Here is a 26,411-nt window from a genome sequence, read left to right as displayed (position 1 = left end):
TAAAATCAAAAGCATAGCCTATGTTTCTGAAGACTGAAAAACATTACTGGAGAGATAACAAGCATTTTAATGCAATAGGACTCGCATTTACTTGAGTTGGAGCTATTGGCATTGTAAATTTATAACTGGACTTCTTTTGCCACATAAATTGGTCAAACCTGTAACATATTTTGGGTCTTTCTGCCACATAATTCCAGTGGCCCTGCAAATAACTAAAGGGCTAGTACTTCTACTGGAATATTTTTTCAAACAAGGCCCTTAAAACACAAACTACTCCCAGGTGCAAAACAAGCATTCGAGCCATTAGAGAGCTTACAAATACACTGAATGGTGATATTGGTTATTAATTTAGGGTCCCCATTAACTTAGTGTGAGGACCCAGAGAAGATCTGGACAGAAAGAACACTATGTGGTGAACACGTTTTGAATGTGGTCCCATTGTCCTAGGATCACCATAGGCTGAGTTATGAGCAAAAATGTTTTGCAAAAGGAATTCCCTGCAAAGCAGTATGGTGTTAGTTCCCAAGTGCCACGAATATTGTAGTATGTTGACTGTAAATCTCAGAACAGCCCCGAGAGGACACTGCAACAAAAATAGCATTTCGAAGGAACATGGTCATGTATCCATATAGTTAGCCCATAGAGGGCATAACAACTTGAATACAGAATGGCAGAAAATAATGCAGTGCAACCATATATTGAACCCCTAGAGGGCATAGGGCATTACACATTTGCAAGGCTATCAGGCCTACTATAATGATATTACAAACAAGACCCTTAAAACACCTACTCTCAGCTGTAAAACAAACGTTCCAGCCATGAGAGAGCTTAAAAAGACACTGAATGGTGGGAGGGGTTCTTATTCTGGGGCCCCACTAACTTGAACTTGACCTAGACAGAAGGAGAGTGCCTTGCTGAATGTTTTGGTGGTGGTCCCATTGTCCAAGGACCACCGCAGGCTGAGTTATGGGCAAAAATGTTTTGTAAAAAAAAATGCTTGCAAAGCATTATGGGACAAGTTTCCTGAGTGCAGTGAATATTGTAATATCTGCTCTCCTACTGTGTCCGGAGAGCCGCTTTGAGGATTTCTGTGTTTTTTACATAAAGCATTTATCAATTACCAGTATTTTTGTGAAAGCTATGGAGCCTGAAGGGGAAAGCCAAAAGAAATTACTTTGATCAGGTAACAGTGTAAACACTGTGACCAGCGCTTCAATACTGCCAAAGGGGTTTTGGCAGTTGTTCTGCGCTGTGAGGGCCCTGGCCTACATGGAGCACGAAGGTAAGAGACAAAAGAAAAAAATTGTTTGCCCACGCTGAAATATATCGGCAATTTTTCAATAATCCATTTAACAGGGTCAGTCTGCATGGCGGTAATAAAATCGCTCTGAGGTGGGAAAAACGTTAAGCATTTACCAGTTTCATCAAAGGATTTTTGAAAGGCAAGCCCATAAACGACTCAAAGTGATGGGTGTGAGATGGGAGTGGTTAAAGGCCACAGAATACTAACAAACAGGTCAAAAAGAGCTTGCACACTCGACTAAAAAATGAGGTCCGTTGCAAAGGCATTGCACAAAAAGTGTCGATTTTTATATTACAGTTGTGTAGATCAAAGAAGCTTTGGGTAAATGCAACTGGGACTTGCACTTTCTTATATAAGCTTGAAAAGCCTGAAGACCAGTACCATAAAACATTTTAGATACGTGACGTTTGGATATGTGTATGATGGCAAGAAATCTGCCTAGGAGAAGAAAAAGGGCTTCTGGAAAGCTGTGAAACCAAGCCTTAGGGAGTATGTTAATGTTATAAAATGTGTTATAATGAAGTCAGTACCAGGGACGTGGCTTGCAATGGTGCTGCTGATGTAGTGGATCTGGGCCCACTGAACCATGATTATTGGGGGGTGGGGGAGAATTCCTTCCCTGGACCAGAGCTCATGACACACTAGTACCAGCGGTGTAACATAAGCACCCACAGCTGCCGCGTTCTGGGTGGCCTGCTCAGCAAGAGCAATAGGTTTTTGGAGGGGGAGCATCTATGTACTTTGCGGGGAGCCCCCTCAGGTTTCGTTACACCACTGAATGGTTTCTCGGTCATCAGTACTTGTAGCGTTTGGAGAAACACGCAGTCCTGCAGACTACACCCCACTTGAGCTTCAGGGAGACACTGATACATCACTGCGTATTCCTCACTGAGCCCTCTGATAGGGGAAAGGGGCTCTGTGCACATTACCTTGCAATGCAGAATTGATTTTCAGCTGAGCTGGTGTCACCGTCGTGGGGGCAGGACTGGATCTTGTATTACTCCTCAACCAATCTGTGACAAAACACTTCTGTTTTAGACTTTGTTATTAGACTTCCAACTGTGGTGACATAATACTCCTTTAGAAAGTATACCTACGTAACTTATTTCCTATCACTAAGTTTCCTAATAAATCAATCTAGGATGTTGGTACTAGTATGGGGGCTTAGCGAAAGCAAAGGAGCCAAGAAGATTCAATAGATGTATCTTAAAGCCTGTAGTTTTTAGTGGATACAAGGCAGAAAGCGTGCATTGTGTCTTGAAAGCAGTGCCCTGTAAAGGGCATAGGCCTCAACTCTCCAAGGTAGCCACTTCGATTCTGTGTGCTATCCTGGTCGGAGGTTGTGCCAGCTCTTTCAGGTGGCCATCACCTCTGCTGAAGCCAGCTAATCATAGCCATGGACGTCATTTAGGAGTCTCACCCCTTCAGAGTCACAGGTGCTGAGCAACACACCTGACAGGTTTGTTGGCAGTCACTGCCCTTTGGTCAACATAGGCAGGTGGATTCTTTGCAGTTGCGGCCCTTGGGGTTGGTACAGGAAGACACTTGTCTTTGGCAGTTGGAGCCTAATGCAGGCAGGCACACGTCTTCAAAAGTTGAAGCCCTTACGGCCACAACAGCTCCTCTCAAAGTGGCATCTCAGGTGGCAGCAGTAGGCATTCAAGGTTGATGGCGGGAATCCTGGGCCACACTGTGATAATTTGGTGAATAATTCTTTACGCAGCTCTCAAGGTGGGAGCGGAATGGGAGCCCCTGCAGATTTCAGGCCCTGACCGGCTTTGTTCCTTCTCAATAGTCAGCTACTTCTGAGTGCCTCACACACTAGAAAATCTGCGCGCTTTTCTTTCCGGACAGTCTCTCCTCATGCAGGGCTGGTAATTCTCCTTCCCTGTAAGAGTAGATCGGCAGGCTTCTAAGTGCTTAAACAGTCCTTCTGCTTCTCCAGTAAGTTGTAGACCTGGGGTGATGTCCCCCCACCTCTGGGAGACTGGCTGTAATGCAGATACCAGGGCAAGTGTTTGTGTTTTACACCTCAGCAGAAGTTTAAATGAATGGAACTGGCAGCCGCTCTTCTTCTAGGTTACGGTACATGCTCTGGAACTCGGCATCACCATGACATGCCTAAGCATCAGCCAACACTCTGGGTTAGCATGCTAGCTGTATGAAAAATAAGACAGGATACCAGTTCCTCATGCACCTGGAACACGCAGGGCAGGTGTATAAGCCTGAATAACATGCAGTGTACATTGCCGTCCAAACGAGGCATCATCATCAATGTCAGTCAGGCCAAGCTCAGCAACAGAAACCATCAAATTGCAAGGGGATGATGTGAGGACTGTCTTGTCAGCAGTATCTGACGTTTAAACAGTGCAGGTATGCTCAGCAGCTTGTACAGTACACTTCATGTTCAATGAGTATGCTTTATCAGCACATAAAAAACACATTAAAACCAAGCCCGTGTAATAAACTCAGCAATGTAGCTTTCAAAACTCTGCATTGTTTAAAGCGTGCCATGCGAGGAACCATCGGGACCTTACACTGGACGGATTTACTACACATTTCTCTAGTCCTACTTCTATCTTCCATGTCTCAGAGGCTCCCGCAGCAATAATTTTTTACCTGTGGCACTCATTAAAATTGTAATCCCTAATTCGGTTGCCATTTTAAATGCAAGCCTCTGCACAATATGGCATTTGCATTAATATCAGTTTGACTCTGAGGTATCTATAAGCCAATTTTAATTACCAAAATAGTGAGTAATATTATTAACTATATTTGCAATGAAAAATTGAGTCAATTAGCTAGATCCTATTGGGACAGGAAAACATGCTTTTAAATGTATTTTGTATTCATGCTTGCAGGTAAGAGTGTTTATGTGAGAGAGAGTGTGAGAATGTGTGTGTACGTGTAAGCATGTGCGTGGGATTCTAAGTAAAGGTCAAATTGTGTAACATGTGATGTCACTTCCGGTACCTCTAGCATTTTGGTAAATTTATGCCCATGATCATAGCTACCTCAGAGTCAAATTGATATAAATGCAAAGCTTGCAAAGCCATAGTAGGATGGACCCTAGGACAGCAGAGGCAAATGACCCCAACCACCACAGTTCTGGTGCAGTTTCCCCTTTATGCCTTGTCGTCAAGAACACGGTCTGACATCTCAGCACTTGTGCTGAAATTTTGTACTATCCAATGTGACTGCCAAGGACACATGCTGCAGAAATTAAAACTCTAATTTGGCTGTTGTTACTATTTAGGTTAGGGACTGCTGCATGGTATTTGGTGGGGAGCAGTTGTCAGTCACTTGGTTCCAATGCTAGTAGACGTTTACTGCATCAGACCAAGGAATTCAGTTGCACTCCGTCATATTTATTTTCACATTTTAAATGCTTTATGGGAGTTGGGTTGTAACTTTACTCTTTTATCTTCAAAGAACTGCATGTGAGACAATGCATGTTCCCACACCTGTAATGTAGATTGTTCCGATGATTTCACCTTAATGCCGGGGAGATCCATAAGCTTATGTGCTGGTACCCAGACTACTGCAGTCCAGCGCACAGGAGGAGCCAGATAAAGAGAAGGCATCTTTACATCAAAAAGCTATGGAAATGGCACAGAATTGGGTGGTGGATGTACATGAAAAAAACAGACATACACAACTCCAAAAGTGTAAGAAGTCCCTAAACTGTACAGAGTGCACCCTAGATTGCACTGCCAATGGTGGGCAGAGATGGAAATAAATATTCTAACTTATACAACACTTTACAAAGTCCAATTGGTAGTTTTATGTTTTCAGACTCGTTTCTGCCTTTATGGTTTGTGATAATCAAGTTACACACAAAATACTGAATCGACTCTTCACTTGCTTCAGTTTCCCTAGAGAAAACTAGCACTGGCAAAGTCAGTAGGTCGTGCCTATTTATTATGAATGCCAAACTGTTGGCTTTGACAGTGTCTGTCTGGAAGGTATTGTGTTTAAAAAACATACGAGAAAACATAAAAGAAAAAGGAAGGAGCACAAGAGGGAGCGAGCTAGAAAACACATGAAATCTCATGGAGTGCTGAATGAAAAAGAAAAAAGAAGTCCCCTGAACGTGAGCAGTGGAAGGATAGAAGTAAGGCAATCGAAAGAATTGTACAAAGGCAATTGCAAGTGATATTAAAGGCACAAATGGTGAGCGATGGCAGGCTCTAAGCCCACTGTAAGTTAACAATAGGTCTTTGACACTCATAAAGTCTGTTCTGTCTTTTAAGCAAGACCTAAAAAATACATATCTGCATATATGGAGTCCCATGGGCCAATGCACTATTCCCCAACCTATTTCCACCCATGTATCCCCTAGCACAGACATATGAAGACAATTGTAAAACATATTTAGAGGGTTTTATGAAATACTTTAAACAATATAGATGTTATCACTGCCATAAGACCCAATTGCTTGCAGGGAAAACAAGAGCTGGAAGGACTTATGAGGGCCATTTGCGCTTATATTTAGGTATCCTGTATGAGTTTGGTGATGGAAAATTGAGAACCAACCTCGAAGGCTCAAATATACACAACAGTGGGCACTGTGGCAGTTATAGGAGAGAAAATACTAAGTACACCCGTGAGAATAGATGAAATTAATCACAAACAATAAATCATGTGCTCCTCAGAGCAGGTGAATCAGTTCACATCGTGCATGTGCAAATTAATTACTAGTTGATTCAAAATCAACCCCCACTTCTAAAACTCAAGAAGTACTATGTGTTTGGAGATAATTCCAAAGGTGACTGGTACAGGCAAAAAATGAACTCCTAAAAAAACATACAAATATAAAGTTACATTCAAATTACACACAAACAACCACTCCCATGCGCTACACAAAAAACTCAAAGGTCTGACCTGATGAGGCACAAGTCCAAGAGAAGTTGGAGGTTCATTCATCCTGTCATCACTGCTGCTGGCTACTGCATACCCTCTGCAAAACCAAATGCAATGATTTCAAAATAGTTCACTATGCACAAGGATGCTACGTTGTGAATGTGTAATTATTTAATTAACAGATTTACGTCGTTTGGATCTAGCCGCAGCAGTAGCACAATAGTTTACTAGACAAACATGGTGAAAATAGTATGTAGTAACAAACAGGAAGAATAGCAAATGAAAAGAGGAGGGGGCATTAATGTCAGTTATTTTTAAACGTATTTTTAAACGAAGACAGAAGAAAGCCATGATTCCTAGCAGGGCATCGGAGGAAATAAATAATTTTATATTAGCAAAGGGTCCAATTTTTGTAGATTGGGGAAGAAGAAGAATATCCATCAGTTCTACTCTTCGAAGACCCAAAAGCTAGTAGAGTTGAGGATAAGACACATTTAGTGAAGAAACACACAACAGTCACAGAAAGAGTGCCGACAGTCTTGAACATCAGAGCATTTTTTAATATCGGATAACAGCTTCATGGAATAGTTTACATGCCCAACAGTGCAACTCACAGTTAGCTGATAGGGGACGGATTTGGGTGGCTCTTATTGAGAACAAAATCATTTGATTCTGCACTCAAGAAACAGCCTGCAACTCACCAGGCACAAAATGTCTCTCTTTTATCTCTTGGAATATTGAAGGCTGAGATAAACTCTGCAAGGATCCAAAAATGAAAACTTTTCTAACCTCCTATGACCACCCATGTATTCAGGAAACGTGAATGGAGGAAGAAGTTTCAATAAAAGGTTTCAGTGAATTCTTTACCCTGACTGTAGAAGCAAAGAGTAGCAGCCAGCTGGTAGGCTTGCCAATATGTGTATCCACCCAGAAGGCTTTTGAAATAGCAAAGCTAAATCTCAGTACCTGGGGATGCACTATCCTTGCATCTGTGGCCAGCGCTGCCATCAGGTACTGCGGCAAGCTCCTGCTCGGAGGCAGCCAGGCAGCATTTCATTGGTTCCCCTGCCCTCTTAAGGGTACTGTGACTACTGCAGTACGGGATGCACTATCCTTGCACCTGTTGCCAGCATGCAGGTGAATCCAGTTACCATCAGGCACCACTGCAAGCTCCCGCCCAGAGGAGACCAGGCAGCACTTTATTGGTTCCCCAGCCCTCTTAAGGGCACCGTGACTCCCGCAGTGTGGGACGGGCAAAGGCGCGTCTGGGTCAAGGGTGGGCTTGTCTGTGCCCATCAGCGACCAACAGAGGCCAGGCTCCCCTTGGCCTTGTCTTTCAGTGCTTACCTTCTGTCGGGAGCTGTCATTCTTGGACCATGGGGAAGAGGAAGAAAGTGGCAAGTATAAGCGTGGGGGACACTATAACCGACTTAGATTCCTTTTTTGTTCCTGCAGCAGAGGTCCTCACAAGAGAAATTGAATTAACAGAGAGGTGTTTCTCTTTGGAGGTTGGAGGCGATATATCTCCCCCACATGAAAGTGGAGGTGGCCAGCAGGGGTGCACCAAGCCTCGTGCCCTTATGTACTGATCCTCACAAATGTTGCACGGCTCAGGTTGTCCAGTCTGAGTCCACCGAGCATCTCTAAAGTTTTACATTGGCTAAATACATTTTTAGGCTTGGATTACACCCTGTCGACACAAATTCTTGTGCCCAGAAGGGTGTACTAGGTGGGCTCATCTCCCAAGTCAGTTGCTAGTGATTGTGTAATCGTCTATTTTAAAAATCCGAGTGTTCTGGCTAGTCTCCTGAGACATATAAGGACCTTTCGCCAATGGCTTTCATCAATCACTGTTCTCCCATTGGGCTGTTTTTACAAGCCCCACAACTTCCCTACCCAACCCTGTGGCACATGTTTAGGGACCCCAGTCATGTACAATATTGTAGGTCCTGGGTTCCCTCTTAGTAATAGATTTGAACCATTTGAGGGAATGGAGGGTTGTGATTGACTGACCAAACCTTCTAATACAGACTCCCTCAGAATGTGAGAGGGGCCTATGCACCAGGACACTTCTATAGTAAATCCCCCTGATCCTGATCCAAATAAAATTCCATCATGTAATTTTGCAGGGTTGAAAAATAAGATGGGGAAGCCGGAATGGTTGGAGTTAGTGGCTAATTGCCATGTTATATGTTTGCAAGAAACATGGGAGATAGACATGTCACATAGATGGTTACTGCACATATTTCTCTCAAACTTGTCCCTCAAAGGCAGGCAGGACCAAGGGGGGTTTGGTCACGTTTACTGTGAATTCTTTCACCAGGAAAGTTATTACATTTTATAATGATTCAGTACACATTCAGTGTGTGCTATGTGATCTAGCAAGAGATTGAGACCTTTTGATAATTATTTATTTTAATAATAATTGCTTGGACAGGAAAGCTCTTCACCTGGTGGCAGCTCTAAAGGCAAGTAGTGATAACAGAGACCAATGGAGCTCCTTTGGGTAGGGGATTTTAATACCCACTGTTGTCCACTACTGATAAAAGCGGCGCATGGCATAATAGATAATAAGGATAAACCAAGGGTGCACTTTAGGCACAACAAGTACACTAGTGCCTTAAATAAATGTGTAGTAAGACACAATCTCACAACAGTTAACAAGGTTAAGGAATTGAGACAGATGGTCCCAACCTTTCTTGGTAGGGATCACTCCTCCACAATTATCCATATTTTTAGCTCTGAGTATTTAGGGGCCTTTGTGGCTAGCTTTAAGGCTGAATTTACTGGTTTTAGAGACCATGCAAAATTGTGCTATATCCTTAAGGTGGAGGAAGTAAGAAGGCCCTGAATGAGAGAGGGGTTCATGCCGACTCTAGGGAGGAAAAATAGGTTCACTATCAAATGGGATAAGGTAGGTAAGATTAACCGTATGTCCACTGTCCTCCATGATAAATAGTCTGAAGTCTCTCTATGCCTAGACCCAGAAGCCGAACCCTTTGAGATTATGAACGCCTTTAACAACATTACAGATTCTGTGAGACAAGCTCTAACAAGAGAATCTGATCCAGCAAAGCCACATTCTGATGGTTGGTTTAATTCGGCTTGCACCAAAGCCCCAGCAAAGCTTCATGCTTCCCTACATGCCGAGCCGAGAGATAGAGATTTAATTAAAAGTGTACGGGCGAAATATTAGGAAAAGAGGGGGATAAGGGAGATTAAAGAGTAAGCACAGGAGGACCTTCAGACAGCCAGCATAAAAAAAGACAGCACTGCCTTTTGGAGGGTGTTGAACTCCTCTTACTTTAGGGATCTGTCAGACCCTCTCAACAGATGCCCATGTCCAGGACTCTCAATAGGTTGAGCACTTCTCTAATACCTATTCAAGTAACCCTGGGTTGCCCGAGGGAGTGGGTTATCTGGAAAAATGTTTGAATACCACACCCCTGGTGTTTAAGCTAGAGAAGGTGATGATGGCCCGAAGGGGAAGTTGTAGAGGTAAGGTATCTGGGCCAAATGGGGTTCCTGACAATTTCTATTTGGAATGTCGGATCTCAAACATTTTTAACTCTATTGCAAGGGTCGGACCCCCTTTGTCATGGAAAAGACCTTATCATCCTTATCAATAAAAAAGGTGCCAGGACTCAACTGAAGAACTACAGACCAATATTCCTCTTTTTTTTTTTTTTTTACAATATCTTTTATAAATTTTCCAATTATGGGTTAACATTTCCATTTGCATAGTATTAAATACTCCCCAACTGTCCCCTCCCTTCCTCCTTACATCCAGCAACCGTTACATTTTTGTTTGTTTCCTAATACATAACTGAGTACTGTATAGTGAGTCTGTGTTTCTTCAGGTCTTTAACTTCTTGTCATGTATTTTAAGAGGCTTCATCAGAGCTTAAATTTGATACATTTTGTGAGTGTTCTGATTCTGGTTCTTCGGGGTATTTAAGATCGTGTATTATTGTGTCCCATTGGCTTGCAGTATCTCTGGATCTCCTTCCTTGGGCTGCCTCTCTATGTAATATACGTCCTTCTGTTTCCGCCCACTTTAATACTGCACTTAACCATCCTTGTATTTGAGGGCTGGTCAATGCTTTCCAGTGACTCGTTATTTCTCTTTTAGCTAGCAGTAATGCGAAATCAATACATTTATTAGTTGTTTTTTTGTTGGCTGGGCGTGGAAAGTCTCCTAATAATGCTGACATCGGGGAAGGTTGCAGTCTGCGTTCCGTTATCGTTTCCAAGGTTTTAAATACTTCTATCCAGTATGGGATTACCAGCCGGAATTTCCAAAGCATATGCTCCAGGCCTGCTTCTGGTTCCTTGCATCTGCTGCAGTCACTTCCGCTGGAGGTGAACATTTTTGCAAGTCTACGGGGGGTGAGATATGCTCTATGGTAAATATACATATTTATTAGTTTAAATGAGCATTTCTTGATACTGGGTATATATGTGCGGTAATTCTATCCCATTGTTGTGGGTCTATCGTGGTCTCTAGTTCAGTTTGCCATTTAAGTCTAAGGCTATCTAGTTGGGTAAGGGTGGCTTTTTGTAGTGTTTTGTATAGTGTGGATACTAAACCTCTATCTCCTCCTCGTGTACAAATAACTCTGCAGCCCTCATGAATGGGTGGTTCTTGTGTTCCCTGTTTCAAGGTTCTTTGAATGGTTCTAGTTATTGCCGAGTATATTATGAATGTTCCTGGTGGAATATCAAATTACGCACGTAATTCGGTGAAGGTCCTAAGTTGCCTGTTATGGTATAAGTCTCCCAGTATGGTGATATTGTGTCGGATTAGTTTATTTAAACTGGTTAAGGCTTGGTTTCCTAACAGGCTTACTAGGCACGTTATTGGAATGTCAGGTGTGTATGGAGTGTGTAGATGTGATCGTCTGACTACTCTTTCCCAGGAGAATCTGACTGCTTGCCAATCTGGGGGCAGTGATATATATTTTTTTTCCCTTCTGGGGGATATTAGCACTCCCAACAGTGTATGGGATAACGATCTAGTATTATTCTGTGATTCCAAAATTGATGCATCCTCGCTTAGGAATCTTGCCAGCCATTGTAGTTGGCCTGCCCAGTAATAGGTTTCCATATAAAGGGCTGCAAGTCCATCCTCTAAGGTAGGTCTCTTGAGCGTATTCAGAGCTAGCTTGTGTCTGCCCGGTCCCCATATAAAGTTAGACATGATAGAGTTTAAGTCATTAAATACTGTTTTGGCTATGATAAGGGGAATGGTGGCGAAGAAATATAGAAAACTCGGAAGTACTATCATTTTTAATATTGCTACTCTTCCCGTAATGGCCAGAACTGTATATCAGTTTTAAGTTTCCTGATTGCCGTGTATATGTTCCTGTCTAATAGGTCTGATGGTTTGTGATATCTATTGACGCCGAGATATCGGAATGTGATGGGAGTCCAGGGGAGGCCCCTGGTATCAGTCATCGTTTGGACTCCCTCTACTAACGGGAAGTTTGAGGATTTCTTCCAGTTTATCTTAAGACCTGATGCCTCACTGAATCTCTCAAACATGGCCATCGCCCCAGGGAGTTCTTTGTCTCCAAGGAAAATTAGCACATCGTCTGCATATAATGCAATATGGTGTCTCTGTGCTCCCACTAGTAGTCCCCCATAGTGTACCCTTGATCTGGCAATTCTGGCCAGTGGTTCCACTGCTATGGCGAAGAGTAATGGGGATAGTGGGCAGCCTTGTCGGGTGCCTCTACCAATTATATAGGAGTCTGAGATTATTTTGCCTGTACGTACCCATGCTGTAGGTTTCGTGTAAAGCAGTTGCGTCCATTCCACAAACTCAGGTCCGAGGCCCCACTTCAGCATTACTTTTCCCAGATAGTCCCATCGTAAACTATCGAATGCTTTCTCTATGTCTATGGAAATTATTGGGGCCCGTTGTAGTGATGGTGAACTCGATTGAATAATTGATACTAGTCTCCACATATTCTCTGCGGTGTTGCGCTGTGGAATAAATCCAGCTTGACATTTATGGATTAATTGTGACATAAGGGGTAGCAATCGGGAAGCTAATATTTTACTAAGTATTTTGGAGTCTAGGTTTAACATGGAGAGAGGGTGGTATGAACGTACGTCTCTCATTGGTTTATTGGGTTTTAGTAGAGGGATCATAATCGCCTCATTGGTGCTTAAAGGGAAGGCTTTCTTTTCTTCGGCTTCTTTATATAGGTTACATAATTGTGGGGCAAGGTGTTCAAGGAATACACTATAGAACTGCACTGGGAGTCCATCTGCCCCAGGTACTTTCCCTCTAGCCATGTTTTGTATTGCAATTCTAATCTCGGGTATCGAAATAGGTTCCGCTAGGGCTAGTGTCTCTCTCTCTCCTCTAGCTGTGGGAGGTCGAGCTCTTCTAGGGATTTTACTTGAGAGGAGGTTAGCAGTTCTGTGGGAGGGGCGTATAGTTGTGCATAATAGTTTGCAAATCTTTGATTAATTGCTTTTTGTTCAAATAGATGGCACCCATCTATGTTTTCTATTTCCATTATCATTGATTGCTGTCTCGGGGGTGCCGCCATCCAGGCCAGGAGTGAGCTCGCTTTGTCCCCTTCTGTGTGTTGTCTATCTAGATATTTCTTACAGTCAAACTTACATAGTATTTCTGTGGCCTCCGCTACTTTCTCTTTAGTAGATGTGATGTCAGAGGCAATTTCTGGGTGTTCGGGTCTCTGGCGCTCTAGTTCTCTAAGGGTTCTCTCGAGTTTTTGGATATCTTGTTCCAGTGATCTCCTCACCCCAACATTGTCTGCTATACATTTCCCTCAGATTATAGTTTTAAAAGTTTCCCATTCTATTGCCCTGCTAGTTGTTGTTCCCGTATTGATATTGAAACAATCTTTGATGGATTCTGATATGGAGCTTTTGAATGCTACATCTTCCAGCATTTCCGCCCTTATTCTCCACGTCGGAATGCAGGTTCTTTCCCTCCCCCCAGGACAGTGAAATCATGAATGGGTTATGATCAGAGAGAGTACGACACTCTGCCGAGCATACTCCACTTTGTAACTCGGGGGAGGCTAGGATTGTGTCTAGTCTAACATGTAGGTCATGAATTGTAGAATGGAATGAGTAATCTCTGGTGATGGAGTGGACATGTCTCCAGCAGTCACTAAAACCCCATTGTTGTTGCCACTCCGAAAATTGTTTAGCTGTTTTAATGGTTGGTGATCCCTGTAGGGGGGGTGTGATCTATCAAGCATAGGGTTCGAAATGCAATTAAAGTCTCCTCCTATTAGGGTGGCTTGGGTAAAATTAGAGCCTAGTTCCCTTGAGATCCTAGCTAGGAAGGAACCTTGTTCCTGGTTTGGGGCATACACTCCTCCTATTGTAATATCTCTCCCCGCTAGTCTTCCAGTGATCAGGACATAACGACCCTCTTTATCGAGTATCTCTTGGGTTTTTTGGAAGGGGACTCCTGGGCGTATCCAAATCAGTACTCCCCTGGCAAATGCTGAATAGGATGTTGCGAAAACCTGGCCTCGCCAGCGTTTCGTCAGAGCGATGATCTCTTGATCCAGTAAGTGGGTTTCTTGTAATATTGCTATATGGGCGCCTCTCCTTTTAAGTTGGTTATAAATTTTATATCTTTTGTGTTCATATTGTTCAGGCCTCTAACATTCCAAGTAAGAATTTTGTATTTCAGGGGGGAATCGATATTACACGGTCAAAGTGAAGTGCGTTGTGACCTCCCTTCTTATCTTCTCCCAGGATCCTCTTTCTGCTTGCTTCCATACAGTACAAGGTGATTAGCATATTAATGCTGGATGTAGTTCCCCTATTGTTCGAACATGAATTTCACCAACTCCCCCCCACCCCAGGACCGGTATTTAGAATTATCTCCGTCCAAACTTTTGGAACTAAAATTGGTAACTATTGAGTAAGACAGTGTACCAGGGACTCAAAACCTATCTCTAGGTTGGACCTCCGGGCCATGTACGTTATATTATAGTTCAAACATTTCAAGCATAGTCCTTGTCACATTTAGGTCAATGACTCTAAGTATTAAGTTCCCTCACAGAGAATGTTACATTCTGTTGAAGCTAGGAGTCATTAGGTGATGTTAGTATTTAAATTGGAGTTCTCAACTGCTTCTTGCGGTTCCTGTATTTTGTTCATTTCTTTGGCGGTATCTGGGTGACATTCCCCCGAGTTCTTGATATTTTGAGGATAAGAGATCAAAAAAGTTCTTCTGAGGACTTTGGTGTGACTTTTGGCATGATGACTGAAGTGCCTTGGGAGGAAATGGATGTGTGGCCCGAGTTAGAGTCGCGGTCAGATAGTGATTCCAATGATCTCGTAATTGCCAGGTCTCCTCTACTTATTATAGCTACGTTAGATACCGCTTCTAGTCCTTCTTTAGATAGTAGCTGGTCCAATGGTGTTCTTCTAGGGCTGCGGATGATTGCATCATTCCGTTGTTTTTTGGCCGTAGTCTGTCTTTTTTTTTGTGGAGTGGGTGTGGGCTGTTCCATCGTTTCCAGCCAGTCCCACACCAGTTGGGGTGAAGTGAAGAAGTGAGTTCTATCGCCGTGTGCCACCCTTAATTTAGCTGGGAAGAGCATGGCATATTGGATTCCCATGGTTCAGAGTCGTTTCTTGGCGTCTCTGAAGGATGCTCTTTGATTCCGAGTTTCTTTGGTGAAGCCTGGAAACAGCATTAGTAGTTGATTATCAAGCATGATGTCCCCTTTGAGTCTTGCCTGTGAGAGGATGTAGTCTCTATCTTTAAAGTGCAGTAGTTTGGCAACTATTGGTCTTGGAAATGTTCCTGTAGGGGGGAGTCTGGTTGGCACCCTATGCGCTCTTTCGATTGCGAAAAATGGGGACAGCCCCAGTGGTGCGATTATTTGTTTTATCCAGTCTTCAAGGAACGTTTCCATACCTTGTGTTCCATGTTGTGATTTCTCAGGGAGACCTACTATTCGAATGTTACTCCTTCGGGTGCGATTTTCGGCGTCCTCAGCTCTAGTTTCAAGCTGCCTCACTCTAGTTGTTAGTTTGTTCAGGTTGGTGGTGTAGGTTTTTGGATCCGGAATCATTTGTTCCAGTGCTCTCTCGTTTGCACTTACCATATTTGACAGTTTTCTATGGTCATCTCTTAAGAGCAAGAGGTCCGATGTCAGGGAGTCTATTTTTTGTTCTAGTGCTTCTCGGGAGTCATTTATCGCTGTTAGTATCGTGTCCAGCGTGGTTTCGGTGGAAGGAGAGTCAATGTTTGTTGTACCTGCTTGTGTTTGAGATGCGGGTTGTACCAAAGCCGTTTTTCTCTCGTTGAGGTCCTTCTCTTTTCTTGGGTTTACCCATTTCGTAGTGTTCCGAGAGCCCACTTGTTTTGGTTAGGGTGTCTGTGTATCTGAGTATTAGGTTCCCCCTTGGTAATTATGAGGGTTGTAGGTCGGAGATAGTCCGTGGGCGTTCTGCGTTTCGGACTAGGGAGCTCTCTCTATTAGTGTTGGAACAGTTTGCAACTTTTATTCAGTTGTACTCTATATCCATGGATACTAGGTATTAAGCTGCTGTAAGGTATTCCTGCCTCTCTCACTAGGGTAAGGTCTTCAGAGTTCAATTACCCTTAGAATCGCAGGGTTCTGGGAGCCCCGTTGCATTTCAGACTCTCCGTTCCTCCTGCGACTCTCTTAGATTCGGCTGCTCTCTTCGCACCCTATTTACGACTCCCCCACTCCTTGAGATTTTATTTCCCTGGGTGCTGGGTGTTAAGCTGCTATAAGGTATTCCTACTTCTCCCTCTGGGGCAGGGTCTACAACGTTCTTGCGTCTCTCGTATCGCTAGAACTGAGGAGGGTCGCTATGCTTTGGTCTCTCTGTGTTTCCCCAAACTCTCCCAAATCCAGTCGCTCACTTCGCTCCTCACTCACTCCTCGTTTCCAACTCGATCCTTCCATAGGATCGTTTTGTCAATTTCAGTTCAGGGAGTACTCGTTGTTAGTGATGAAGCATTTCGTTACTTTTATTCAGTTGTATACTACTTCTCTAGGTGTAGGGTGTTAAGTTGCTGTAAGGTATTTCTGCTTTTCCCTCTGGGGCAGGGTCTTCAGTGCTCCACCTCCCCTTGTGTCGCCAGAATCAATGAAGGTCGTAGCGTTTCGGCTTCCCCGCTCCCTTCCCGACCCTTTCAGACCCAGCCGCTCCCTGTTTGCGCTTCACTTCTTCGCCGAGCCCTCGGTGGAGTCTTTTGCAAATTTTAAATTTTACCCCTTCTCCTCTTAATGGTTGGAGGAGGGGGTGTATTGGGGTTTGCACTCACCGAGGATTACGGGGGATGTCCAGCGCTGCTCTGATCATCACGGGAACGTTTTGATTTTCAACGTGGACTTGCGGCCGCCATCTTGGATTTGCCGATCAGGATTTTCTTTTCTGTTTTTCTCTGTAATTTAGTGCTTATTTGGCTGTGCCATTCTCCTTGTATGTGCTCTGGATGTTCCGATTATCGGAACTCTGTTTCTGCAGTTGATTTAAGGGTATTTGATGTCAGGATAATATCAGGCCCGTTGGATGCTGATCGGAGCTCCACGCTACGCGTGTAGCTCCATTGGTCGCCGGCCACAACCCCTCTACAGACCAATATTCCTTTTGGATGCTACTCTTCATCAATGGGACATATTTTGCTCCATAGATTAGAGGATTGGGCAACCAGCAATAATATTCTTGTAGACACCCAATATGGTTTTAAGAAGTGGATGGGAACAATAGACCAGTGTTTGAATCTGAGCCTGATAATAGCTAAGTATGCTGCTGTTCACAAAGGTTCTTTGTTTATGGCTTTTATGGACTTAAATGCAGCATTTGACTGTGCATCTCATTCAAATCTTTGGAGAGTTATGGTCAAGATGGGTACTGAGGAAGATATCATAATCTTTACAAGACAATTATACTCAGAGACCAAAGCAAGTGTTTGATATGGAAGGAATGGCGAATGTACAGACCTGATTGAAATAAAGGGAGGAGTGAGGCAGGATTGCATCCTCACCCCGTTTCACTTATCTCTGTATACAAACAGAATTGAGGCAGCAATTACTCTCAGATCCAGAGATAATCCCTATATGGGAACCCACGCCCTTCTGATTCTCCTCCTATGTGGATGATGCAGTTTTAGTTGCAAGAACTGGGACAGCGTTCCAAAGGTTAATTGACGATTACATTAGCTTTATGAGGGACCTGGATCTACAGGTCAATGAAAGAAAAACATCATGACCTGTGGAAAAATACCTAAGAAAATACTTATACTCCACATTAATAACACTACAGTAGCTGAGACAGCTTCATTCTCTTACCTAGGCGTCCTCTTTGGTAATAAATACAAGTGGAATCCAATGGTATCTAATAGAACTGCTATGTTTGAAAAGACAATTGTAGGGACACAGAGTTTTTGCAAAAAAATGAGAATTAAACCTGCGAAGGAGCCATTGACTATCTATATAGCAAAATTAGTGTAGACTGCCTCCCATCAGGCCGGTATATGGGGTATGGTGGATACCTAAGGGATCCAGCTGGTTGAAAACTCTTTTCTTAAAAAACGTTTAGCAGTCCGGCGTGGTTGCCCGACTTCTATGTACCAAGATGAGCTTGGTATCCCCTAGATCGAGGACAAAATAAAGCAAGCCCCACTTTTACTCTGGCGGTCGAGCTGGGCCAGAGAGTCTGCCCCGTTGAACCGTGTCGTCATTGCAGCCTATGAGACACCTTGGATGGAGTATGTTAAAGCATCCCTGGAGGAGACTGGATTATCTGAGCTATTCACCTGTCCAATATCCTGCAGAAGCTGCCCAAAGGCGAGGTTGATAAAGAGGTTTCTTGGCAATGCTTTGAAAATAGATTAGTTGCTGACCGCAATAATCCTACAGTGTCCATCTACAAACAAATTCTCCCACAGGAAGGTATTCAATTGTACTTATCTACTATCCAGAACCAACAACATTGATTTGCTTTAACAAGATTTAGTTTTAATTATCTTCCCCTCATGGTGGGATATCCATTGTATTGCTATTCTCTATCAGAACGTGCCCCCTGCCCTTGTGATGCAGAATCTATTCACTTGAATATGTACATTGTCTTTTTCTGTCCCTTTTATAAGACACCCAGGAAAAAGAAGATTTTTCCACTTTTTACATTATTTAAATTTCACCAGTGCACACCAGTGCTACTATTCCTTCAGCAACTGCATTGTCCTCTGGTATGTTACTCTGTGGCGAATGTTAGATGACAAATATTGAAACTTGGGAGGATTGCAGTCTGCAGTTAGACGATGGGTCAGTTCTATGGAATGTGGTACTTTGTTTGTTTTTTTTAATTATATTTTTCACTAGGTTTGAGTTTTATTTATATGACATAATTATATTAAGAATTGGCAGATGTATGGAGTGAAGGAAGAGGGCATTATACAAATGGCATATCTACTGTTTGTTTTTATATCCTATGATTGATTTCCCATTACTCTGCTATTATAATTCTGTGATGATTGCTGATTGTATTTTTATTCATTTTGTCATTTGACTTGTGCTTTTATGGTAAAGAAATGAAGCGCATAAACTTTTTTGAACTGTACTGAGTACCCCAAATATACTTGGGTTAAAAATAAAAAATGGGTCTTTGGTAATAATAGCAGGCCAGTGGTGGTGATAAATATGTACATTAATCCAGTTACGAGCATGAAGAGATAACTCATTGATACAATGTAACATAACATGGCAGAGCTGCTGCTCAAATTTGGCAATATGCCCTGGATCTAAGGAAAGATGTTAGACCTGTCAGCTGTATGGTAACCTTCCACCAAACATATTGCCTCTTCTTCATTTTCCGTAACTTATTTTGTTGGCCTCAGGACTCTGTGCACTTCACCACAGTGCTAAACAGTGCTAAAGTGCTTGTGCGCACACCCCTAAAACATTGTTAAAGTGGGTAATACCCAAATGGCATATTTAATTTACTTATGAATCCCATCTTGTAGAGTGGTATACCATATACCCACGTCCTGTAAATTAAATGCTACCAGTGGGCCTTCAGCGCTTATTGTGAAAACCACTTAAGTAGCATCTTATAACATGCCCCAGACTGCCACTGCTGTCTGAATGCAGTTTTAAACTGCCATGTCGACTAGGAATTTAAACCCCCTTGCCAAGCCCTAAGCCCCTCTTTTGTTTTCTTTGGAATTTGAATGAAAAACCTGATTTAATGGTTAAGTCAGGTTTTTGATAATTTTGAAAAAGCCACTTTTAGAAAGTTGGCATATTTCTGCCCTAGCCCTTTGGCACCTGTCTTGCTTCACATAGTCATACTTTGCGAATTCCTCCCAGGCTGGCACACAATAATGGGATTAGGTGTGCCATAGTGGGCCATTTGCTGGCAGGATTGGGGGTGGAGGAGATGAGCACAGTCCCACCTGCAACTGAGTAGGGAGTGCTCCACCTTCATACAAAGGACCTATCACCTCCACATTGTCAATGCAGCCAGCATGGAGCCAGGGCAGGGGAGTCAGGGACTTCAAGCCACTCTAGAAGCTTCTTCCACTTTCCAGAAGGAGGGTACAAGGGTATAAAAACAGGACCTCAGACACCAAGTCTTTAGTACGCTTCTCGACCTGTGGATACTCTGCCAGGACGAAGGTCTGCTGTGCTGCTGAAAGAATACCACTCTGCTGACTGCTGCTGCCTTGCAGAATTGCTGCTTTTTTTGCCCTGTTGCCCTCTTGCCTGGGGAAGTTACCTGGACTTGCAACTTGAACGCAGGACCACCAGAGAGACTCCAAACGGTTAGTTTGCTGGCCTACTGATCTGAGCCTCAGGGATACAAAAGTTTCCTTCACCTTCTGCCCACACCTCAATCCCAGCCTGAGTGAGTCCTGATCCTTCAAGTGGTGGACCACCAGTCCTGAACACTTGGAAGTGGTGCAAAGGTGACCAGACTGTCAAACCTCAAAAGTGGGGAAAATCTTTGGCTAAAAACTGCTCTGGGAATTAGGAGAAGACCAGGACCAACCTACTTGCCTCTCTGTCCACCTGTCAGATTGACTTTGCAGCTTCTTCTGCTACGTTGTTCTTTGCAGCAGCAAATCCTTTTCAGAGCTCATTCGCCAAAGGGGTATCCAGCCTCATGCAACTGTCTTTGGCTATAGCCCTTTGCCTCATTCTACTGGAGATTTTTGACTTCCATTTCAGAGACTAAGTGCAAAAGCCAAAATCTTCTCTGCTGCTTTGACCTAAGGCTATCTGATGACGACGCTCCCTCCTCGAACAACTCCTGCAGCCTTGCCTTGCTGAACTTCACCTCCTCAGAACATTTTTCTCAGATATTTTTCTAAGTCCGAAAGTAAGGGCTAACCAGACTCAATCCACTTCTTGTATCCGAACCGTGCACCATCAAGGTCTGCCTTTTTTTTTTACTTTGACTTGGTCTTGATGTCCACGGTCGGCCTTTGGTCTTTTAGGCGCTGGATTTCACAATTTTTTTTTTTTTTTAAATGCATAACTCCGTTTCTACTGTTGTTTTGGTGTAAATAATTTATTAAAATTTACTCTATTTTCAAAATTGGTGTGGGATTTTTCTTGTGTTGTGTTTTCACTTTATTGCTGTTTGTGGGCTGCATAAATACTTCATACATTGCCTCTAAGTTAAGCCTGACTGCTTTTTATGCCAAGCTACCGGGGGGTTAAGCACAGGTTAATTGAGCGACGTTTTGTGGTTCATCTTGCAAGGGACTGTGGCATGACCAGGGCTCACATCCCAGTCAACCAATAACCCAATTTCTCACAAGAGATAACTCTCAAAATAGAACTGATGTCAGGTAGGGAATTCCAATTCAGAAATCTAAGTATAGTAACTGGGATCAATTTGATCACCCACTTCTTGTGACCTTAAAAGCATTTAGGCTGTGGGCTCTCAATAAACGTTTTTATCAGACAACCAATGGCCTATACTCAAATAGTAAATAAAAGTCACAAGTTGTTAGATTATACTTTTACTTTAATATGTTTGTTTGACAAAATTGTAAGTTTTACAATAGTTGTAAGATGTGAAAGCAATCATTATCTACAGCAAGTCATTATCAGAAATAATAATAGGCCTGCGTCATCAATTTCACATATTGGGCCACAAGTCAGTCAATACCAATGGAAAAGAAAATCATGAAACAGCCAGTCTCTAATAAATTATGATGAATGTAGAGAAGCAACAAATATCTTAATCTGGCAGACAATAAATCCAATTTCAGCTTGTGTCGCGGTGCAAAAAGAACCAAAGGATTATTTCAGGGCCCATGAAAGGCCCTGGAGCTGTTGTAAGTGACTACCACATAAATAAAATGGTCCTCTAAAGCCCAAAGAGTCCAACGAATACATTTGGACAAAGAAACTAAGAGGCTAAAAAGTCTTCAAGATCCTGTGGAACAAACCAAAAAGGTAAATGAGTTAAGAAAAGCTTACAAAAAAGATTGTGGGCAGCCAGACAGCCCCAGGAGGACCAGAACTTTATAGACCACATTGCGACATGCATCGGTAAGAACCAGAGGGTCTTCTGGCTCCTTATTCATTGCCTGGAGAGAGGCCCGTCTTTTTTGTGGGTAACAATGTTCATCAATCAACCTGGATGAGTTGTATAAGGATGTTCAACCATGATAGGGGCTCTCAATCATTTTCTAAACACAATCTTGATCTACCCCCTGCCCTCTGGAATTCCAATGCAGAGAAATAAAATAACAAATCTGTAAAGGCAGGAGAGATGGCGCCCTGAACCCAATGGTCCACCTACTGCTATTTATTAACAAGATCCTGGATGGAATGCTTTAGGTCATTATTCTATTTCTGCTTGAACATCGAAACTATACCTGATTGTTGGTGAGCATTAGCTTCACCCAAACTATGATAAAAGGTGTATATTTAAGACCTTACAGCTATTGTTTGATAGCACTATTGAATAAGGAATCAAAGTAATTTGCAAGGCTTTTATTAACAAATCTGGAAGAATGGGCTTCTAAACAAAGACTAATCCCATTTAACCAAACAGGGTTTAAATGTGAGTCATGTACAAATGATAATTTGGTAGCATTATCGATTATAACTGAGAAGTCTATTAAAAGAAAACAACTAATATGCACCTGTTTCATCTATTTTACTTAAGCATATGATCACGACATCAGGAACTTGTTATGGAAGAAACAAACCTATTGGAATATTCAAGCAAATTTGCTTAGCAATTTCCGATTTATGTACACGAACACATGGGTCCAAATAAAGCTGTACGAAAATCAGTTGTTTCGCCCGAAGTACCTAAGTAGAGAGGTCTTAAGCAAGGGTATGTGCTCGCCACAAAACCCTGTACAGCTACGTTCTTCAAAATTAAGGGAGCTTTAACTCAAAGAGGCAACATATCTTGTTTTTAACCCTAGTAAGTATGGACTTAACACAAACATATAAATTGTTATATTTATAGAAGATTGATGTATGGATGACAGACTGTAGAACAACAAAAGATTTACCAACAGATTTTCAGCTAAGTGGTCTGGGAACTTACATTAAAACTACTACCTGTTGTGAAGGTATATAACAACTCTGCTATAGAAGGTTTTCTCTCCATTGTCTATACGTAAATGTGCCAGCTAAGTCTGTCTGACATCTGAGAGAGTTGAGTCAGTGTGTCATTGTTAAAATTATTGAGTCTGAAGTATCAAAAGATTATAAAAAGTATAAACCAGATGGGCAAAAGTGACAAAGAATCTTAAAGTATGGATAATGAAAAGGCAATTTAAGGCCTGATTTAGATCTAGGCTGTGTTACCCCCCCAGGCTGCATCGGTGGTGAACCCCAGAATACCGTCAAGTTGGCGGTGTTCCGCCTGCTGTATTTAGATGTTACAGCTCTACAAGCAGAGGACTAGCGACAGATTGCTGATGGAGGGAGACAGTGGCTGGAACCAATGAACATCGAACACTGGCAGTGGCTATGGAATAGAGGTATCTTAGCCATATGCATCCCCTTGCACTACAGAACACACTATGTACACACCATCATCCATCACAATGCCAACATAACACAAGCCATACATGCCAAAAACACACATTGAAATACATCCATGACACAATACACACACACACACACCATTGAACTGCACCAACACATGACACAACCACAAGAACCAACAAAACTACACACTCAGCTACACAAACACAAGCACAATTACTCACGTCACAAAAACATACGCCACACAACAAGAACACAACCCTGAATGTGTCACACGGCAACACAACATACATAACATCGATCTCACTTGCAAGTGACACACATAGAGGCACAGCCACATCACCCACTCAAGCTCTCTCCACTTCAAAAAGCCAATCCACACACACACATACATGTACAGACTCAAATACACAACATATTACACAAACCTAAAGAACGAGTTACTTACCTTCGGTAACGACTTTTCTGGTGGATACATTAGCTACCTGTGGATTCCTCACCTAATGAATACTCCCATGGCGCCAGCATTCGACGGAAATCTTCTTCCCAGCTTCTGCACGTCGACGAGGACGTCACATTTGCCCACGCGACGCCGTCTGACGTCATGCTGGCAATAAGAGGTCCTCGCCGACGTGCCGACGTCAGTACCAACACTTTTTTACGTGCCTGAGAACAATAATCCAATGCAATGAAAGATAAAGGCAACATCTCATAACATTGTAAACTACACATCATTGCAAGAAAATGGCTATAGATTTAATCTAACCTTTTTTTTTTTTTAAATCAATACATATATACACTAAACATGTATATACACAAATAAATATATATATATACAAATATCCATATATACATAATCTATTACAGTCCTCAAGACCAAGAGGAGCACACTCAAGGATTACTTGGTGAGACCAAAAAGGCAACGGGGAGGCGGGTGGGACCGTGAGGAATCCACAGGTAGCTAATGTATCCACCAGAAAAGTCGTTACCGGAGGTAAGTAACTCGTTCTTCTGATGGATACAACTACCTGTGGATTCCTCACCTAATGAATAGAGTCCCAAAGCAGTACCACGCCCGGTGGTGGGTGCCTGTATGGTCAAACCAAGAAATCCTGCAGCACTGACCGTGCAAAATGGACGTCCCTTCTGACCTCAGAGTCCAAGCAGTAATGCTTCGCAAAAGTGTGAAGGGACGACCAAGTTGCGGCCTTGCAGATGTCGACCACAGGAACACCCCTAGCCAAGGCCGAAGTGGCCGACTTAGCCCTGGTGGAATGAGCTCTAATACCATCAGGAGGATCCTTCTTTGCTAAAGAGTAACAAATTTTAATGCAAAGAACAACCCACCTGGAGAGTGTTCTCTTGTGGACTGCCTTTCCTCTCCTCTTGTCCACGTATCCGATGAAAAGCTGATCATCCAGCCTGAAGTCCTTCGTTCTGTCAATGAAGAAGCTTAATGCCCTCTTTGGGTCCAAGCGATGAAGACTCTCTTCTTCTTTTGAAGGATGAGGCGGAGGATAGAACGTGGACAGAGTAATTGTCTGGGCCAAATGGAAGGGTGAAACAACCTTCGGAAGGAAAGCAGCCTTGGTCCTCAACACCACCTTATCCCCATAAAAACTTGTATAAGGGGGTTTTACCGATAAAGCCTGCAACTCACTCACTCTCCTTGCAAATGTTATGGCCACCAGGAAAACTGTTTTAATAACTAAGAACCTTAAGGGGCAAGAATGAATAGGCTCAAAAGGGGACCCCATGAGGAAAGTCAGGACCAAGGACAAATCCCATTGAGGCATAACGAAAGGTTTTGGAGGGTATTTATTCATAAGGCCCTTCAAGAATCTAAGAACTATAGGGGATTTAAATAAGGATGGTTGGTCTGGAAGACAAATGAAGGCTGACAAGGCAGACAAGTAACCTTTAATAGTAGCCACTGCACAACCTTTCTGCGCTAGAGACAAAGCAATAGATAAAACATCTGACAAATGAGCACGTAAGGGATCAATCTGTCTCTCTCCACACCATACCACAAATTTGGACCACCTATTAGCGTAGATAGTTTTAGTGGAGTGTCGCCTGGCCGCTAAGATAACATCCACTACATCAGGTGGGAGAGAGAAGGAACTCAGATTGCCCCGTTCAATCTCCAGGCATGAAGGTGCAGGCTCTGGAGGTTGGGGTGTAAAACCTGCCCCTGCGACTGCGAGAGGAGGTCTGCCCTGAGAGGGAGACGGAGCGGAGGGCACAGTGAGAGTTGGAGAAGGTCGGAATACCACACCCTCCTTGGCCAATCCGGAGCTATTAAGATTACTTGGGCCCGGTCTTGGCGAGTTTTCCTCAATACTCGAGGAATCAAGGGTATGGGGGGAATCACGTAAAGCAACTGGTCGCACCAGGTTCTCTGAAACGCGTCCCCCAAAGCCCCCTGCACCGGATACTGGAGACTGCAGTATAACGGACAGTGCATGTTCTCCCGGGTGGCAAACAGATATATCCGAGGAACCCCCCACATCTGGAAGATTAGACGGACTTGATCTGGATGGACACGCCACTCATGGTCGGCCGAGAAATGGCGACTGAGATTGTCCGCACGTACATTCAAGACTCCGGCCAGATGATTTGCTACCAAGCAAATCTGATGGTCCTTTGCCCAGGACCATAGTCGAAGAGCTTCTATGCAGAGAAGGTACGACCCCACTCCTCCCTGTTTGTTTACATACCACATCGCGGTAGTATTGTCCGTCAGGACCTGAACCGACTGACCGCGAAGGGATGGGAGGAAGGCCTTGAGAGCCAGACGTACAGCCCACAACTCCAACAGATTGATATGAAAAATCTGTTCCTCTGGAGACCAAAGCCCTTTGATCTCCAGATCCCCCAGATGAGCTCCCCACCCTAGAGTGGAAGCATCCGTTATGACCTTGGTCACTGGTGGTGACTGCGTGAACGGCCTTCCTTGGGAAAGATTGTTGTCCGCAATCCACCACTTCAAGTCCGCAGCAGCATCTCTGGAGATCTTGACAGAACCTTCGAGATCTCCTCTGTGTTGAGACCACTGCCTTCGGAGGCACCACTGAAGAGCCCTCATGTGCCAGCGAGCATGCGTGACCAACAGTATGCAGGAGGCAAACAAACCGAGCAGACGAAGGACCTTGAGGACTGGAACGACCGCTCCATTTCGAAACATTGGAACCAACTCCTGAATATCTTGAATCCGCTGAGGCGGAGGAAAG

General features: G+C 43.3%; 1 protein-coding gene across 1 annotated transcript in view; it reads right to left on the bottom strand.

Annotated features, from left to right (window-relative positions):
• Window positions 1-26,411, bottom strand: part of ATG7 (autophagy related 7) — a 1,524,945-nt gene that overhangs the window by 823,765 nt on the left and 674,769 nt on the right. The window contains exon 16 of the mRNA XM_069206657.1: window positions 6,188-6,263. Within this exon, the coding sequence (XP_069062758.1) occupies window positions 6,188-6,263 (76 nt within the window). The remainder of the gene's footprint in view (window positions 1-6,187; window positions 6,264-26,411) is intronic.

Source organism: Pleurodeles waltl, chromosome 9 (genome assembly GCF_031143425.1).
Source record: "Pleurodeles waltl isolate 20211129_DDA chromosome 9, aPleWal1.hap1.20221129, whole genome shotgun sequence".
NCBI classification, from domain to species: Eukaryota; Metazoa; Chordata; class Amphibia; order Caudata; family Salamandridae; genus Pleurodeles; species Pleurodeles waltl.
This window is presented reverse-complemented; position numbering and strand designations above follow the sequence as displayed.